The following is a 19,072-nucleotide window of genomic DNA, read 5'->3' on the forward strand; positions in this document are numbered from 1 at the left end:
CCGAAGAGTAATCGGATTCCGACCACAGTGGAGTCGATGAGGAGTGCGGCGCAAACCTGGCCATCGACTCTGGCTTGCCTGCATGCGCACGGCATGTACGGGTCATCTGCGGTGCCGGGGGACCCAGACCCGGTGCAGCGAACTCCGATGGCACCAACAGCTGCGGCACCGGGGCGCCCAAGCCTGGTGCCGTTTGAGGCGGCATTTGCGGCACCGAGGTACCCAGGCTCGGTGCCGTGTATGCCAGTTGTGGCACCAAGGTGCTCAGGATCGGTGCCATGGGCGCCAATTGTGGCACCGGCGTGGGCTGCGTTGCCAGTAACTGCGGTACCGAGGTGCTCAAGCTCGGTGCTGGTTGCGATGGCTGAAATAGTGGAAGCGGTGCCGTCTGGGGCTGCGGTACTGGGGTGCCCAGGCCCGGTGTCGATTGCGCCAACTGTGGCTGCGGCAACGGGGTGTCCAGGCCCGGTGCTGGTTGCGCCAACTGTAGCTTCGGCACAGGGGTGTCCAGGCCCGGTGCCTGTTGCGTGGCCAATAGGTACGGCACCGAGGTGCTCAGGCTTGATGCCGACCGAGTCGTGTCCGACTGAAGCGGTACCGGGGTGCCCATGCCCGGTACCGGGGTGGACCACTGAGTCAAAGCTGGTGCCGATGACGGCACGGAGACAGACGTCGACTCTTGGGAAGCCAGATAGCCTTGGGAGCATGGCACCGGTACGGCCAAGCGGGGCTCTGGCAACTTGGAGAGCAACGGCCTGCCATGGGTCGAGGCTCCCTGGGAATGACGACCCGGCGTCGTGAAGGAGCCCGTAGTAGCAGTGGGAGCCAAACCCAGCATGGTTGGTCCCGACGCATATGCCACTGTAGCATGCCGACCCTGGTCATGCAAGGGTGATAGCAGCGCCCTTGGGGCTTGCCCCGTGGGCGACCTCGACCCATCCGAGTCAACCGACGACGGCGGGGAGGTCATAAGGCTGAGTAAGTCCTGTGCCGCTTCAAAGGTGTCCGGCATAGACGGACGATGAGAGGGCAAGCGGCCCGGGCTCGCTAGCCCTCCTTGGTGCTGACAGTGCACCAGAGGGGAGGCGCACACCGGCGAGCTAGCGGTGAGGTGTCCAGCTGACGCCGGCTTCTTGGACCGGGACCTGCCCCGGGACTTCTTCACCCTCTTAGAAGGGGGAGAGTGAAATCAGTGTCGGGAGCTTGCCGCCTACGGCCTCACGCATGGAAGCCAGTGCGCTGTGCACCGCAGGCTGGTCCGGCAGTCCCAGTTGAAGCGCCGTCTCCATAAGGAGAAGCTTCAAGCGGGAAATTCTGTCCTTTCTATTACAAGGCTTGAAAGACTTGCAGATCTTGCAGGCTATTGCCAAATGGGCCTCACCCAGACACTTAAGGCAGCTGTCGTGTGGGTCGCCCCTGGCATAAACTTCCCGCAGTCAGCACATCTTTTAAAGCCTTGCGGCCCTGGCATTCCTTACCCCAAGGGGGGCAAGGAACAAAACAAAAAACCTAACTATCTAACTACACAACTATTTACAAAGTGAGAAACGGGAACCATTAAACTATCTAAGCCTAACAGCTATAGAGAGAGACACGCTCCGACCGACACGGCGGTAAGAAGGAACTGAGGTGGGGCAGCGCCAGCAGGGGTACTTATGCCCCGCCATGGCGGCGCCACTCCAGGGGGCGCCCTGCCGCCGCTACGGGTACCGCTAGGGAAAACGCTCCGGAAGACGTGTTGCACACGGCGCGCACACCTACTTCGAATGGACATGAGCAACCACTCGAAGAAGCAACAGAGGTAGACAAAGGGTCCAAGTTATGCTACAGGCACCAACATGAGCAATGCTTCCATTTTGCCAAGTATGAGAGTCTCATAGAGGGCTTCCTGTTACTAAGGAGGACATGTTGGACTTGTTGGGCCAGATTTTGCCATGAAGCTAAGGGAGCGGAGGTCTGGGTGGCAAAGACTTCAGTGGTCCTGCATGATGAGGTCCAGGATCAAAAGAAGCGGAATTGGCAGTTGTATTGACAGCTTCAAGAGGGTGAGGTACCAGCGCTGATGACTCCAGGATAACATTCACCTCCATCTCTGCAGAGCTCGAGAAGCACCTTGTGAACCGATGGGGACTGGGGAAAGGCATACAACAGGGCTGTGCGCCCCAGGATCAAGAAAACATCCACTAGAAACCCCAGGCTGGGGCTCCAGAATGAGCAGAAGTGTGGGTGCTTCCGGTTGGCGAAGAGGTGAAGGTGGGGAAACCTCCACTTCTGGAAAAAGGTATGGAGGACGTCCAGCCGGATTGACCATTCATGAGCGAAGTAGTGGTGGCTTCAGGCGACCTGCCAGCTGATTTTGGACTGCAGGAGGTATGATACACCCAGGTGAATTGAGCAATGCTTCCATTTTGCAGATTTAGTTGGAATTGGTCCTGCCTAGAGCAGGGGGCTGGACTTGATGACCTTCTGAGGTCTCTTCAAGTTCTATGATTCTATGACTTCCTGGCAGAGTGAGGATGACCAAGCACCACTCTAATATACCGGGTTGGCCTGGGCACCGCTGAGTGTGCCAGATCAGGGCAAATTGCTCAAAACCAGGTTTATTTACAGCCCATGACTAGGATCCTTCCATATAAAGGCACCACACTAGTCATGCAGAGCACTTCAGCTGCCCCTCTGGCCAGCAGCAAGCCTCACAAGCAAAACCCCTTGAACACTCCAACATTTCCTGTGCCACAAGCAGACCTACACCTTACACAACGTGAGAGGTTACAAAACCAATCTCACCAACTCTGAACAGATCCTTCCAGTCCCCACGCGGGGCCAATCCGTTAGCATCTGAAATCTAACCGTGTATTAATAAAAGAATGAAAAGACTGAATATGAGATTGTTAAAGAGAATACATTACAAATGTTCATCACAGAGTTCTTGATGCAGGCTCTTAGCAGATATGTTACAAATGGATAGCTTAAAAATTTCTGGTGTGCATTCTAATCCTCCCCAGCTCTCTGTCCCTAGAAAGGATGCTTCTGGTATCAGGAGCAGGACTGAAGACAAGATGGAGGCAGCTGCATGATACTTTTATGTTCCTGGTGCATCCCAGACCGGAGCTGGTCACGTGATCAAATGACGTATGTCTTTCATGCAAGTAGCCATGATGGACTTGCTGGTTTGCAGGTTTCCAGACGCATTCCTCAGGTGTATATTGGCAACCCTGAGAGCGATCGTCCATGAAACATCACTAATGAGCAGTCATCCATTGGATAACCATTCCTCACAATAGGTAGCTGAGACCTAATGCTGTCTCCCAGACAGAGAACATTTCAAATACAACAGAGCCCATATTCATAACTTCACATACAAAAATCATACAAGCATATGAGTAGCATACATAGATTCAGAAAAAAATAAGATTTCATTTGACACCTCACATGGCCCACTTTGCACAGAATTTGGAGCAGACACCCACTAGCAGGTGCAACGACCTGCCTGCTCATTGAAATCCAATAATGTGACAACTACCTTGCTTGGAAAATACAACCACCACGTACATCATGGAGGTGAGATGGAAAAGCGAGGCACAAGAGGTGTACTGCCCAGAGCTCCCGCACATAGATGTGGAGTGACAACTCCTCTGTTGTCCACATTGTTTGAGTGTTGAGGTCCCCCAAGTGAACCCCACAACCTACAGTGGTTGTGACAAGACAGACCATGGGTTGCGGAATTGAAACGGGATGCCAATCAACATCCACTGGGGGTCCAGCCACCACCTGAGTGCTTGGATCACATGGTAGGGAACCATGACCACCATAATGATGGTGTTGTACCTAGGATGACAAGTCAATGCAAGCCAGACTGGAGAGGTCACAAATGGAACATGTCTAATGGGACTACATATGTACACATGGCCATGTGTCCAAGAAGCTTGTGGCATGTCCCAGCCATAGTGACTGGAAAGTCAGCAAGCGACTGCAACTACTAGGTTATCACAGCATAGTGTTGCTCTGGCAGGAAAGCCCAACCCCTGGTGACATCAAACACTGCCCTGATTAACTTGATCCATTGTGTGGACATGAGGATCGACTTTCTGGAACTAACAGGCCTAGTCTTTGCAGAGTGGCCAAGTGAAGCTGACATGAGTCTCCACATGACAGTAGGAACGGTCCTGCAAGAACCAGTTGTCAAGGTAGGAGTAGACCTGAACTCCGTGGTAGCGCTGCCATGCATTTGGTAGCACAGCAGAAAGCCAGAAGGGGGAGAGACAGTAAACTGAAAACTGGATGCAACTTCTGTTCAAAAGTCTGTCGGATAGTCTTGGCTAAGGTTAAGATGTATTTTATGATCAAGAGGCCACCCAGAAGGACCCTTAGGGGACAGGATGTTGACCATGAGGTCATTCTGCTCTACAGCCTAAACTTCCAGGTGGAAGAGGTTAAGGGCTACCTTCTGGAGTAGGTTCTGCAAAATCCTACAGTCCATGGAGGGAGGGCCTGTTATGGAAATGCTCACCACCACCCCATTCAGTGACAAAGACAAAGAGGTCATTGGAAGTCCCATGCCCTGCTCCTCCCCCTGACTGATCCTGGGTTTGAGCCAATGGGCTCAGGAGATCCTGACTGCAAGATCCTGATGGGCAATTAACAATTGCCTCTGGAACCCTGGACTTTTAGGAGGGGCCAAGGGAGGACCAGCAGGCAACGTGCCCTTCGTCTTGTTCAAACTCCAATGGTGTCCAGAATTACCACTGAGGCAGCCACTGGGGTGCTCCTTGGTCCCTGGGAAGGCAAGGGCCTGCCCTCATGGACTGGTCAGAGACCATCAAGGCTTCCCTCTGGAAGGATGTGGGAGATCCTGAACGAGGCCAAGGTCTGACTGAGCCAGGAAGCATAGAAGGGTGCAGGATCTCATCATTCACATGGTACAATGCAACAATGCCTGGATCCCTCACAGAACCATGACCAGTGCTGCATGGGTCACCCAGAAGACAAAGGGTGCCCAGAAGAGGACCAGTGCAGAGAGTGGAAATGGCCTGGAGGATGGCCCTCCTGGTATCATTTTTGCTCAGGGAGAGTCCAAGACAATCGGGTTCCAAATGTGTGTGGAGCTCAGCACCTCTGTTCCTCAGGACAGAAGACCATCGGGACTAGTGGGCATTGAGGGTGTGGGAGGCTGGTGGTGCTGCCAACACTGAGGAGGGCTTGTCCGCTGTAGAAGGCCATGCTGGAGAGTGAGACCGACACCAGGTGGAGGGCTGCAGGTGCCACGAGTCCATTTTTTTCCCAGACCTGGGACTGAAGGTGGTGCACTATGCATCAAACCACTTGGTGTCATGTTTTGCCTTTGTGGCCACAAGGAGGACTCCATGAGGAGCTGCTTTAGATGAAAATCCCACTTCTTTCTAGTCCAAAGACCTTGCAGATCTTACACTTATCTGCTTGGTGAGTTTGCCCCAGGCACAGAAGGCAGGAATTGTGGGAGTTGCTTGTCAGTATAGACTTCTGGCAAGAACTGCAGGGCTTGAATCCTTGGGACCTTGGTATGCCCAAGTTTCAGGGGAAACACGAGCGAGAAGGAGAAATCCCTTCATTCCCGGTGCTATGAATGCTAACTAATTGCTAACTATTGTCAAATAAACTAACCCTAAACAAGAGGGACACATGGCGCTTGCAAAGCAAGAGAGCCACAGTTCTAACAGCCAACAGTAGAGATAATAAAAAACCAAGGATAGGATTGGTCAGCAGGGTCATATATAGGGGCATCACACCAGCACTACTGAAGGGGACTCCACAGCAGACCTGACTGACGGCAGCTAGGGTAAAACTTTCTGGCAACTGTGCACATGGCACACGCATGGACACGCACACATGCACCCCCCTGATTGCAATATATACGAGCAAGTACTTGAACTAGACTGAGAATCAGGGTATGAGCCTGACTGTGAACATAGATAAATTATTTTCATGTGATTGCTTGAAATCATCTCTGACCTAATCCCTTCCATATAAGAGTTGGCTCTGTATTTTTCCCCCATTCTTGTTATCACTTAAATACCACAGCCACCCAACCAAGCAACTTCCCATCAGGAAGCTCTTCAAATGGCAACCTTCAAAGAATCTCCCTTGCCTTCTACAGAGGGATAAGGAAACCGAAGCTGGAGCTGCCAGCAAGGTCTGCCATGTCCTATCTGTAACATTTTAATACAGGAAAGATACGATCTGGTTGATGGTTTCCCCTTCCCTTCCCTCCCCCCAGTCCTGAGGCTGAAAATATTTCTGTAAGATGTGAAGAGCGGAAGCAGAGTTAGCAATATTGGAGCACATTTGCTGACACACCAGAACAGGGTAGATGAGGGAACAGTTTGCGGAGGGAGGGGGGATTAAAAAATATACAAGAAATTTACCTTTCAAATGTTTCTTAGCACATCATTACTATTTCCTCTATTTAGATTTTAAACCATCTAAGGCAGGAGACGACTGTTACTTGATCCCTCCTGTCACCCACCTCCAGAGAAACAAAGGCTAGAGACACCATTCCTACCCATCCTGGCTAATAGCCATTGATGGACCTATCCTTCATGAATCTAGCTCTTTTTTGAACCTTGTTAAAGTTCTAGCCTTCACCTCATCCTCTGACAAGGAGTTCCACAGGTTGACTGTGTGCTGAGCAAAGAAAAACTTTTTTTTTGTTTTAAACCTGCTGCCTATTAATTTCATTTGGTGACTCCTATTTCTTATATTGTGAGAATAAGTAAATAACTTTTCCTTATTCACTTTTTCCACACCAGTCATGATTTTATAGACCTCTATCATATCCCCCCTTAGTCTTCTCTTTTCTAAAGCTGAAAAGTCCAAGGCTTTTTAATCTGTTTTCATATTGGACCTGTACCAAACCCCTAATCATTTGTATTGCCTTTTCTGAACCTTTTCCAATGCCAATATATCTTTTTTGACGCGGCAACCACATCTCAGTTCTTTCTTGCCAGAACTCTGACAGAAGGGAGGAAGGTGGGAGGCTGAATGGACATGAGCAACACATCTTAAAGAACACAAGTTACAGAACATTTAACTGTCTTTTCTTTGAGGACTTGCTCATGTCTATTCAACATAGATGACTATAGGTAAAGGTGGATAGGAATGATGAGAATGCAGAGTGCAGTACAGCCCTGCCAAATGCAGCATCGTCTCTGGCCTGCAGCTTGATGGCATAATGAGACATTATGCCATGTTACTGCTCCTCAAATGTCCTGGATCAGGACATGCACAAGGTAAGCACGTGAGGAAGCCTGAGCCCTGGTGGAAGGGGCTCTAATCAGCTGGGCCCCTGCCAACTCACAGCACTTGTAGATGCAGGAAGTGATCCACATGGACAGTGGCTGGGAGGAAAAAAATTGGGGAACTCCTCCTACACTCCACATAGGCTACGAAAAGCTGCTTGGATCTGCAAAGGGCACAAATCCTCTCCAGGTAAATGGCCAGTGCCCTGTGCACATCTAGTACATGAAGGCGCTTCTCCTCATTGGTAGCATGAGACTTTGGATAATTGAAGACTGGTAGAAAAACATCCTGGTCCAAGTGGAAGATGGAGACCAGTTTAGTGAGGAAGGCCGGATGAGGCCGCAGCTGGACCTTATCCTTGAAAAACTGAGTATATGGCTGTAGCCTGGTGGGGAACACCCTAGGGAAAGAGGGGTGTCCCCCTCGGAGTCAGTGGGTGGCCACACCAACCCACTACTCTCCGTCCCCGGCTGGTTCAACGGGGAGCTATTCCCCTAGAAATCTAGAACTCCCAGCCCTTGTGCAGGGCAAAGGCTGCAGTAGTCAGCCAGTTAATAAGCGAGCTCAAATGCAGGGGAGGCTGCCACAGTCAACAGCCTAGCCCTTAACACAGAGCAAGGGCTGCAATCAGTAATTAAACAGTTAGGTAGCCAGCCCAAACACAAGGGAGGCTGCAACAATTAAGCAGTCAACAAGTAAACAGAGGCCCAGTCCTAGGGCAGGGCAAGGGCTTCACACAGAGCAAGCCAGCCAGTTCACAACCAGTAAGCACAGGTAAGTAGTCTGTCTCCTTGTTCAGGAGGGGTTCAGGTACCTTGCTTGTGGCTGCCAACTGAAGGAGGAGAGACTGCCACCCAGTCAAGGAATGCTGCGTCCATATGGAGAAACGAGTCCATTTGGCAGACTAGGAGGACTGTGCTGGGGGCTTTCTACACTCAAGAGACTTCTGAACTTTGCCCAAACATGACCAGCTCCTGGGGGGTAGAAAAACAGATAAACCATGGCTTCAGGTGGAGTAAGCTGAGACTGAGGTAGAGTAGATGCCCTTTGTCCTGGGAGAACAAGTCTTGTCTCATCAGCAGCCACCTGGGCACACGGGACACTAGGTTCATCAGTGCCCTGAACCAATGCTGGCGTGGCCAGGCTGGCACGATAAGGATCACCGTTGTCTAGTCCCTCTTAACTTTCTGCAGGACTTTGTTAATGAGGGGAAATGGCGGGAAGGCATAGAGGAGATCCTCCAACCACTGGTACAGGAATGCATCTGGAAGGGAGCCCCACTTGAGGCCGAACCAGGAACAGAACTGACTGCATTTCGTGTTCTCATGTTGCAAAGAGGTCCACTAGGAGAGAGCCCCAGTCTCAGAAGAGGAAGGCAGTCACCTCAGCGTGGAGAACCCACTTGTGCTGAGAGAACTCTCTGCGGAGATGATCTGCCATGGCGTTTTGAACCCCTGGGAGATGACAGGCTTCTAGCATGATGCTGTGCAGGACACAGAACTCCCAGAGCCTCATAGCCCCCTTGCAGTTCTCCAGGGAACAGGCCCCTCCTTCCTTGTTTATACAGTACATGATAGCGGTGTTGTCTGTGAAGACGCGCACCACCGTGCCCATGAGATGAGAGAAACTCCACATGAGTTCCTGATATCCCTTGAGCTCTTTTTATATTTATGTCAAGAGTAATCTCTTTTGAATAGAGCACACTCCTGCAATGAGAAGGCTCCCCATGTGGGCCCCCCAATCTCAGTCCGAAGTAGCAGTCCGGAGTTCCCTTGAGTGTGATTGAGGATGGTATGGGATGCCCAACAAGACCTACACCGGACTTGCCTACAAAACCAGGGCTGACAGTACTTGCGGTGGGACTGTTACCACTCTTTCCAGAGAGTGTCTTAGTGGTACATACACCAAAGCCAGCCACAGTTGGAGGGGCCTCATCTTGAGTCTGGCCTGGGGCACTACATCTGTGCAAGTAGCCATATGTCCCAGGATCTGTAAACACACTTGTGCTGTGGTAATAGGAGGGTCTGTGAATGCCAAATGAGGGCTGACACAGCATCGAATCTCTCGAGGGAGCGATTCGTCATGGTAGAGTCCAGGACCGCTCCAATGAACTCTATCCTTTGAGATGGTACCAAGAGGCTGAGCTGGCAGTACGTGTCCAGGATGAGATGCACATTGTGCTAGATCTTCAGTTTCAACAGGCCCTCGAAAAGCCAGTCATCCAGGTAAAGATACATCTGCACACCCTGACACCTCACATATGATGCTGCCACCGGCATGCACTTGGAAAAAACCTGGGGGGTGGGGCGGTAATAGACAGGCTAAAGGGCCCCGACAGCAAATTGGTAGTGGTTATTTCCCACTATGAACCTCAGAAAATGCTTGTGACCTTCAAAGATGGCGATATGGAAGTACGCATCCTTGATGTCAATGGTGGTATACCAAGATCCAGGTCGGGAATGATGGAGACCATGTGGAACTTGAGGCAGACCAAAAATTTGTTGAGGCTGCCTAAGTTCAATATAGGCCATAGGCCCCCTTTCACCTTAGGAATCAAAAAGCAGCCGGAGTAGAAACCGTTTTTCTTGAACTCTGGCAGTACCCTCTCATGATTGGAGGATAAGAGGGTGGCGTGGAGGAGAGGTGGAAGATATAGCCATGTTGGACAATGGCTAGGAACCAGACAGTCCAATGTAATGTCCCTCATTGCTGGGAGGAAGGGACGGGGCCTGAAGGAGAACAGGCAGGATGTTAGCAGTCTGGTATGTCGACTCCAACCAAACCCTATCTGAAGCATCCTCTCTCCATGGGGAGTCCAGCATGCTGTGGACAGTGGTTGTTCTGGAGGGGGCTGGGAGCCAGCAGCAGCCTCAGTGATACCTAACATTAACCAGTTAACTAATTAATGGGAATTTACATCCCTACTGAGATGGACTGCAACTGCAGGTTTTGAAGTTACTGCAAAACTATCAAGTGTCCTGCATTTCCACAAGCCAGAATGACAATACTGAACTAACCATGACAATTACAGGGTGGAGAAGACCATGTCACTAACCCTCCCCACCACTGACTGAAAGGTCCATTTCCCATGGAGGTCAACAAGGCTGGGCTATTTTATAAGTAAAGCTACCGAGAAACGTATGTCAATGCCATGATGGCAATGTCTATATTATGTAAATAATACCTAGACATTGTTTGGCAATGATTATATGTAAATAATACCTAATCATTGCTTTGTGTGTCAGTAACTCAGAAATGTGTTGTCATAGCTAGCTCCATTCAGGTCACGGCAACATGCAGCCCAAAGACGGAAGAACAAATCCCTTGAAACTGGAAGTCAAAACATCTCACCTCTTCACAGAGCTCAAAGGGCTTGTTCACCCAGAGACACAAGTCATGAGAATTCTCTCTAGAGAAATCCATCCTGCCTCTCTGTGGATATGTCAAGAGAGGCATCTTAACAAGCCATTTAAATCAAACTACTTGGATGAGGAAGACTCAGAGTCTGTCCATCATCCACATCAGAGTGACACGGTGATTTCATTGCCATGATCACAGACCTGATCTCTCTGTGGGCTCTTGTGGAGCAGTAGAGAGCCTGGGAAGGTCTCTTTGGGAAGGGGGCGGGGGTGGAGAGGTGGCAAGAGGGGCCGGAAGTGCTTATTTCAGTGGTTCTGAAACTTTCTGGCCCATGGACCACCTGACAATGTAAATCTTTCCACAGACCACCAGTTGCTAATGGAAACTCACTGTTAATGACATAATTACACCCAAGTCATTTTGCTAGTGCTGCAGCTATTAAACAGATTGAGTATTTTAACTTTCCTATGTTAGTTTATCAAACTTTATTTAAAATGATACTTTGGGTGGGGGGAAGACTATTAACTTCCCTGCTTTACATCATAATTTGAACAAGTTTTACTGCAATGTTTTATCTGTCTCATTTATTTTGCATGTGAAATCCAGGGTACAGTGCCACTGAAGTATTATTAGGAAGACGTTAGGTCAAATCCAAACAGAATGGATAGTTTGTGTGCCTCTCATCCGTCTACCAAGCACTCACCTAGCAATTCTAGAATATTACAATTCTAGATTTGTCCTCATTTTTTTCCACTTTCCTAAAAAGAAAGAGACTAGACTACCTGTTGGTAGTTTGGTTTTTGCTCACTAGACTGCTACAGAATGTTGGCTAAGATGGTCAGAGAAATGCCATGTACTGAACTTTTTTAAAAAATGTGTTTTTACTATTGATATCTATACAGTGCCTACCAAAATGAAACCCAACTATTACTACAATAGAAATAAAAACAAACATTCATTCTGGGGAAAAATCAGAGTATCCATCTAATTATTGCCCCATGAGAAATGCCATTCAATTAGTTAATGAAATGTAATCACCATACTAATAGTTGACAGGATGCAACAGAATTAAAAGAAAAATCCCACACATTGCATTCAAAAAAGCATTCTTAATGCTTTACATTTTACTTCAGTACATTTCTAAACTAATCAGAACTTTTAGCCTCATCAATTAGTCATTTTCATTTCCCACAATAATGCACACAGTTAAAATTACTCAAAGCCGTCAATGTTTTAGCCTTTCCATATCATGAAAAGACAAGTTGGCAGCATATTATCTATCAATGAGTCACAGATCTGTTAAAGCATAGAGAAAGCCAAATAGGCCACCAGCCTCATACCACAAAGAATTAACAAGATACTATTTAGGAAAAATCGCTTTGAGATTATAAATAAATCCTGAAAGTGGTAACAGCTAACATTTATTTTGAGGGGACAGAAAAACGGGACTGACGGACAAGTTAACTAACCTTTTATTTATCTAATCATCTAAAGCAGACAAAAGAAAAGCAAGCTTCTTCAAACAGATAAAGCCAAAGTAGATGCATTGCAAGAGGCATTACAATAAGTTTAAGAACAGCTTTGAAGTGAAAAGGGAAAAAATGAGACTCCATGAACCCAACTGCCCTTCTCCTCTGTACAGACCAGTGCACTGCAGATTCAAGGCATGAGTGTGTAATTCACACACTGTTTGCTGAGCTACTGTATAGCTTCTAGCAAGTTTACAGTGAACACTTAAAATGTTTTCCAAATTGAGCATTTTTAAAAGGACAACATAAATAGAATATTTTAAGTACTTGCTGACATTTTTCTACAATATCCTAGCTTCATTCCTGTATTTAATTATCAATTTGTTCCCCAGTGTCATATTAAATGTGCAAATTTAGTGCTAAGTAATATTTTATCAACACCTTTCTTCTTGCCTGTATAAAAGGTTGAATTTTTCCTTAGATCTGACATTTACTTCAGTCCCACAAAACCATTCATGTACATTAATACTAGACCAGGATTAATTTATAAAGCAAGGTTATAAAAATTCATATCACTTGTATTTTCCAGTATATGGATATTTTTAACTTTCTTTTGTATTTTTGTGCTCATGTCTAGGATTCAGATATTAGAAGTGTGCAGGTGTCAAGAATTAACAAATGTAAGCATGACAGGTTTCCAGCAAGAGTCCCTCTAAGCTACGCAGCAGCATGGCCCTGCAGCTGCTTAATGAGCCACGCCCAGCCAGAAGCTCAGATCTCCATGCTGGGAGAATCACTGCTCTATCCTTAGCAGGGAGCTGCTGATGTAGCTGAGGGAAAGCATCCCTTCCCCAACCAGGCAGCTCTGTGCACAGGACCCTGAGCTCCTGGCTGGGCAGTGCTCATTAAGCAGCTGCAGGGCTGTAGTATGGAGCAGCTTATTAAAGGGAACCTTGCTTATAAGTGTACCCTTTCAAAGGACAAGTGAAAACAGGCATGAATGTCATGTCTAAACCCTACTGAACAGTATTTTGTACAAAGCTAACAGCACTTGCTCCTGCATTCTCCTCAAAAGCTGTGCTTTCAGTCTCTGTGGTACAGTGAGTGCAATTCACTCGTGCAAACAATATATTGCAAAGCCAAAGTGTACTGCACATTTCCTTGTGATAAACTTGTAATATGAACTAGAATTTCCTAAGTTTCAACTTCAGGTACCTTTTCTTCCTAACCTTTACCTCTTTTCTCTTCAAAAGGAAGTATTCATGCATTCAGATATATATATAAATTGCCATTACCAAATGGATAGTAATAGTGAGGTGACAAACTTCAGTATGACCAAATATTCCTAGCTAGGCACTTCAGTAACACCTCAAAATCTTAAATTTGTACTGTCTCCTTAAATAGAATAGTATTTGAGAGACAGTAAGTCTAGTTGGCAAAGATATGAAAACACAAAAATGCAAATATAATTACAAAGAGCTTATCAAGATAGCACAGGTTGCACCTCCCAAAACCTGGACTTATCTGGTAGCATCTGTGGTCTGGCAGGACCATGGATGTTTCTGCATGAGAGAGCCCTGAGGCAGGAGGGCTAGCAAGCTGAGAGCCCCACACACAGTGAGGTTGGGGATAGTGGGGCTTCAGCAGCCTGGTGGTGGTAACAGGCAGGGGCAGCCTGGAGACCCACCTGGAGCTGGGGCAGCACGTGTGCGCCAGCCTGGCAACAGGGCTAGTGCCACAGCAGCCCGACTGGGGCCGAGTGCTGGCCTGGCAGCAGGGGCAAAGCTGCAGCAGCCTGGCTGGCAGTAAGACTGGGCTACAAAAGCCCAACCGGGGAAGCTTGTCTGGGGCTGTGGCAGTGGAGCCAGGGCTGGCCAGCAGTGGAGCTGGGCTGCCGCAGCAACCCCCAGCTGGGACCAGGGCAGCTCAGCCAGGGCCACGGGCCGCCCAGCTGTGGGAGTGGTGCCACAGCAGCGGAATCAGGGCTGCTTGCTACTATGCTGGCAGTGGGGCTGGGGCAGCCGTTCTGGCAGCAGGATCGAGGCAGCAGTCTTGTCCATTTGGTGATAGGGGACCTTCCCTGGTACAGCAACTTCCCTCATCCAGGACTGCTCAGGTCCCAAGGGGGCCAAGACCAGGGCTGTATAACCTTGAATTCTGTACATCTTATTCTCAATTAAATATTCCACACATTTTAAATCAAAACATGACAAATTCAGTATATGTAAAGATGCAAAAATATTATAAACAGCATATTTAAGGGATTTGTTTATTTTTGGTTTACAAACAAAGGCACCCAATGTTTCTATGTATGTTTTATAAAAGCTTACAGATTTAACATTTCTCTTAGTATGTTCCTATGACAGAAAATCCCATGATAGGAAAAAGCACTTTTCCCTTGGTCCCATATTTTAGATACGGATATACCCGTTTAATGACCATTTGTTTTCAGACTGCTCTCTCTCTTACTTAACATGTCAGATTTCACTGTTATTTAGTGAGTTACAGGACATATTAATCTTATGGTATCAAAATATAGACCTAGTATGTTCTTTTTATAGTTCTGGAAACAGAAAACTGAAAACATTAATATGAAAAATATTAGTATCCTATATGGAAAAAAGTGCCTTCAGATACAATTTTAATGGATGATTCACGTGGAATGAACAAATGTATTTAATGCCATAAGTTATCATCAATTCACAGGATGACTGATGAGTGTATATAAAATAAAAATAGTAATCCACAGCTAACCATAGCTTCAATTATGGAGAAAAGCCTGGGTTTTTTAAATGGTAACATTTATACAGGAAATATTAGCGACCTTACGCCCAAAGTGAGACGTAGTTACTTCAGTAATTTATTTATACAATCCTTAAGAGTATTATGGACAAGAAAATCAACTCAGTAGGTTCATAGTTCTCAGCTATTAAAGAAAGTATTATTAAAGGAACTATGTAAAAAACAAGTTATGGTTGCAGAGAGGAAAAAAGTTGTTTTACTATTAATTTCACAATCTTGATACATTTGTGCCTCTTTTCAAGTTCACCTACATACCAAGAATGGAAAAAAGTGGGTCAATAAGATTCCAGGCACTTTCTGCAGAAAGTCTACATTTTATCATTACTATATTTTCAAGTGGAACAACAGAAAATTCATAGGGAGGTAGTTATAAAAATACATTAGGGATATTACAGTTAAGTGTAATACCTCGAATCGCAAAAGCCAAAATTTATTATAGTTTCAATCATTATCGGAGGTCTCTCACACTTCGTAGTGTGGTCCTAGACCATGAGAGTTTATCAACGTAAAGAATATATACACAAGTACCTTCAAAAGGAGCTAATGGTTAAGATACTCACTACATAGTATTTAGCTTCAACAAAGTCATTTTCTTTCAAAATTAGATATATGCCCATGTGAAATAAAGCGTTTTTCTTTAAAGTTAGCTTTTCACAAGAACAGCAAAATAAGCTCATTACACACTTCAAATGTGATAAGAAAACAAATATGTATACATGTTTTTGCAATTTTTGTATAATTAATTCAAAATTTACCCTTTCCAGGTGTATTCAAAAATGTACGGGATTTAACTACAGCACAAACAAACATTTTAATGAGAAAATACCATGTAGGTGTGTGCAGGCAGTTTGTCAAATAAAAGCAATGTTAAAAATGTTTTAAAACAGAATTATAGGCCATTGAGATTTAAAGGGAAAATCATTAAGTGTTGTATTAAAGTAGAATTCAGCTGTTTTTGCAGTTAAATATGTATTTCTCCCACTAATAAAACTGACATGCAGAAAGATATTTCTTCAATTTTATCCAAGAGTGTGCTACTAAATATTGTGAGGTTAAAAAAATGTCTTAAGATGTACTTAAGTCCTGAAGTAGGATTCCTCTTCCCCCTACCTCTCCAGTGAAATGTAGGTTTGTGCTGTATCTTTGTACTTAAATCTTAACTTCAATTCTTCACATATTAAGAGAATGTTGTTGAAATGATAATTCTTGGAGGTAGCATACCTTGCTAAACCATTTTAATCTGATGGAGTATATATAATCGGTCTTAGAATATTTTTTTAAATTTTGGTAATATAAAAAGTAGCAAAGGATATGGAAATGTCTCTGGAATAGGTTAATCTTGAATCAGGTTTGCACTTAAAAAAGCATGGTCTCTGTGTTCCTAATCAAGCCATCATTTAGGGCAAGTAAGTTCAATAACTTGCAGATCTGTTCTTTTCAGTGTTAGAGTTCCTTTTCTTTTTTTCTTCAATATAAGCTTTGATTCAGCTTTCAGACATGCAAATAGTTTTCACTGATCTGACTTTAATAGTAATTTCATGACAGTATCTAAGAGCAGACTTAATCAGTGTGTGCATTCTGAAGATTAGATCAGCCTTTCAATTAAGAGGGATGTATTTCTTTCAGTGAAGGAGTCTACATCATATCCTTACAATCTTTGAGGAAAGAAGTGAAGGAAAGATGATAAAAATGAAGAGCAGAGGAGCCATCAGTAATTTACAAAGATCCACAGTCACTCGTATGGGCTTGTAAAGGGATAAAACTCACTAATACAGGAGAGTCTCAAATAAATAAATCTACAAACAATATTTTGTTCTTACTGAATGTGCCTATTTACAACAACAAATAAAATGAGAAGTTAATTGTTAAGGCAGACTTTAATCAAATGCTTTCCAGATTTGCACAGTTATATTGGTCAGCGGTTCAAATTTTTCTGCCAAGCCAAAGAAATAAACTTGCTGTGGATTTTTGTTTGTTTGTAATGCTAACACATTTGTCTAATGCCAATCTGATCTGATATTTCAACTGTTTTATTCGCTATATCTTCATGGGAATACACAATTAAACATTACATACACTGTACTGAATATTTCACACTCCAGATTTTAAATGATTTCATATTTTTACAAAAGATGAGATGACTAAGTACATTTTACAGGCTTTGTGCAGTTAGTCCACCATATGCATAGATGTCCTAATGCTAAAATTATTCTCTTCAGTATCTCATAGTACTGGATGCTCTAAAGTAGGACAGGAACTTGTAACACAAACTAACCACAAAGTACCAGATGTTTCTTGCCATTTGTGATCTTGCAATAAAAATACGCCAGATCAGGATCACAAGGACTGTATTGAAGCCGTAACGTATATTCCTTAACCTGGGAAAGAATTAAAGAAATGCAAAAATTGTTAAGTGTTGAGAAAACAACAACCACTGTAGATGTAAGGTGCTATAGAAGTGCAACCTCTTACTTGGTATGGGATTTAATTTATTCCACATTTCTCACACCCAATTTGCACTGTGAGCCAAATTCAGTGAACAAAGGGGTAGCAGTTAATCTCCAGTCAGCCCAAAGAGGTGAGCTCAGACTTAACTGATTAAGGGACTTAGAAACAGAGAGAAAAGCCAGTCACATATCTGTGTTAGAAACTGTAATACGGAATAAACAGAAATGTAATATGCCAACAGCATTTATTAAGCAAATTCAAAGTCCACCATATTTAGCCATCAAAAAATAAGCAAAGGGATCACATCATGTGCCATTTATTTTCTTAATAGGTTCAACATACACAGTGCTGATTGTGGCAGACAAAAAAAACCTACAATTCACCCCTTCTGAAGACTGACTGTTCACAAAGCTTTAAAAAGGTTAATTTTTATTGTAATACATCCTGAAAATAAGTAGGTTTCAGAAGGTGTGAATCCAAGATGGTGGCTCTGAACCATGTAACAGGTTTTTGTAGCTTCCCTAATCTGCTATCATTCAGTTTTTGTTCTGTATTTAAGATAAGCACAATTAGAAAATGCAAACCATAGGCACAACAGAACTACTTCACTTTCTAAATCAGCAGAATCATTTGCCTATTTGCAGCCCCTGTTTTTTAAAATGTAGTTATAACACTACTAGGGGGCTGCACCCCCTGCTCACTGTACTCGCCAACCCCCCTCGCTGGCCACTTTTGCAACCAGAGACCCCGTTAATCTTGCACTAAGCCCATCTGCGCTCTCCATGGCCCCAAGTCATACTCACCCTTCTCCATTCCCACCCACCATACCCTGGACGGCCCCCTCTATCCGAATGCTCTCTGCCCATCTCGCAAGCTTGAGCCCTTCAATCACCAGCCAGTCCCACACCCCACACCCTTCCTACTCCTGCCCTACCTGCCAATAAAATAGTCCATGGTCCACAGCCCTCCCCCCTCCTTTCAACCAGCCTCCACTCCTATACCCACCCCCTTCCTAATCCCTCCCTCCCCACTCATCCCCTTTCTTCCATTCCTACCCCTACCTCCTTCCAACATACTCCTACACCCTCATCTTTCCCTAACTCCTCCCCTTCTACACTCACATTGCCCATCCCCCTCACAGCCAGTCCTCCCTCCGCACCCTTCCCCCTCCTGCCCCACCCACTTGAGAAGAGCAGTAGGTCCCAACTGGGCTGACTCTGAATACCCAGTGCTCACTAGGACCCTGAGGGAACTCACGTGAAGTACAGTGGCATGGCTTAGTTTCTGCAGTGTCTTGGGGATCATCTGCCCTGGCAGCTCTCCCAGCCCCCGTGGGCTGCTGAGGTTTGGCGGCTGAGGCAGAATGTAGCTGCCTGCAGGCCCCATGGGGCCCTCTCAATCAGTCCCATGGAGTGGCTGGTTGCTGGCCCCTGTGGGCTGCCGGGGTTTGGTGGCTGAGGCAGCGTGGAATTGGAAGCACTGCACTGGGAACCGGCTGATCTCCTGCAGGTCCCGCTCGGGTCTTGTGACCCGCCCTGAGGAGGGGCTGAGTGCTGGTGCCTGTGGGCTGCCTGTTTGGTGGCTCAGGCGGCGGGGAGCTGGCAGCGCTGTGCATGGGGTCAGGCAAGGAGATGGGTAAGGAAGGACAGAAGAGCATGGCATAATTTACCATCCAGGTTCAGCTGCTCAGTCACAAGCTGTTTGCCATGGCCTTCACC

General features: G+C 46.0%; 1 protein-coding gene and 1 long non-coding RNA gene across 4 annotated transcripts in view; one reads left to right on the forward strand and one right to left on the reverse strand.

The window, feature by feature from the left end:
* LOC142829192 (uncharacterized) overlaps window positions 1–19,072 on the forward strand; it is a 48,169-nt gene that overhangs the window by 24,381 nt on the left and 4,716 nt on the right. The gene's annotated exons all lie outside the window — the stretch shown is intronic.
* Window positions 16,916–19,072, reverse strand: part of FAR1 (fatty acyl-CoA reductase 1) — a 65,885-nt gene continuing 63,728 nt past the window's right edge. For all 3 annotated transcript variants that reach the window (XM_075927847.2, XM_075927845.2, XM_075927846.2), the window contains exon 12: window positions 16,916–17,284. In XM_075927847.2, the coding sequence (XP_075783962.1) occupies window positions 17,122–17,284 (163 nt within the window). In that variant the 3' untranslated portion in view covers window positions 16,916–17,121. The remainder of the gene's footprint in view (window positions 17,285–19,072) is intronic.

The sequence above is a fragment of the Pelodiscus sinensis genome, chromosome 5 (assembly GCF_052426305.1).
Source record: "Pelodiscus sinensis isolate ZL-2025 chromosome 5, ASM5242630v1, whole genome shotgun sequence".
NCBI lineage: Eukaryota > Metazoa > Chordata > Testudines > Trionychidae > Pelodiscus > Pelodiscus sinensis.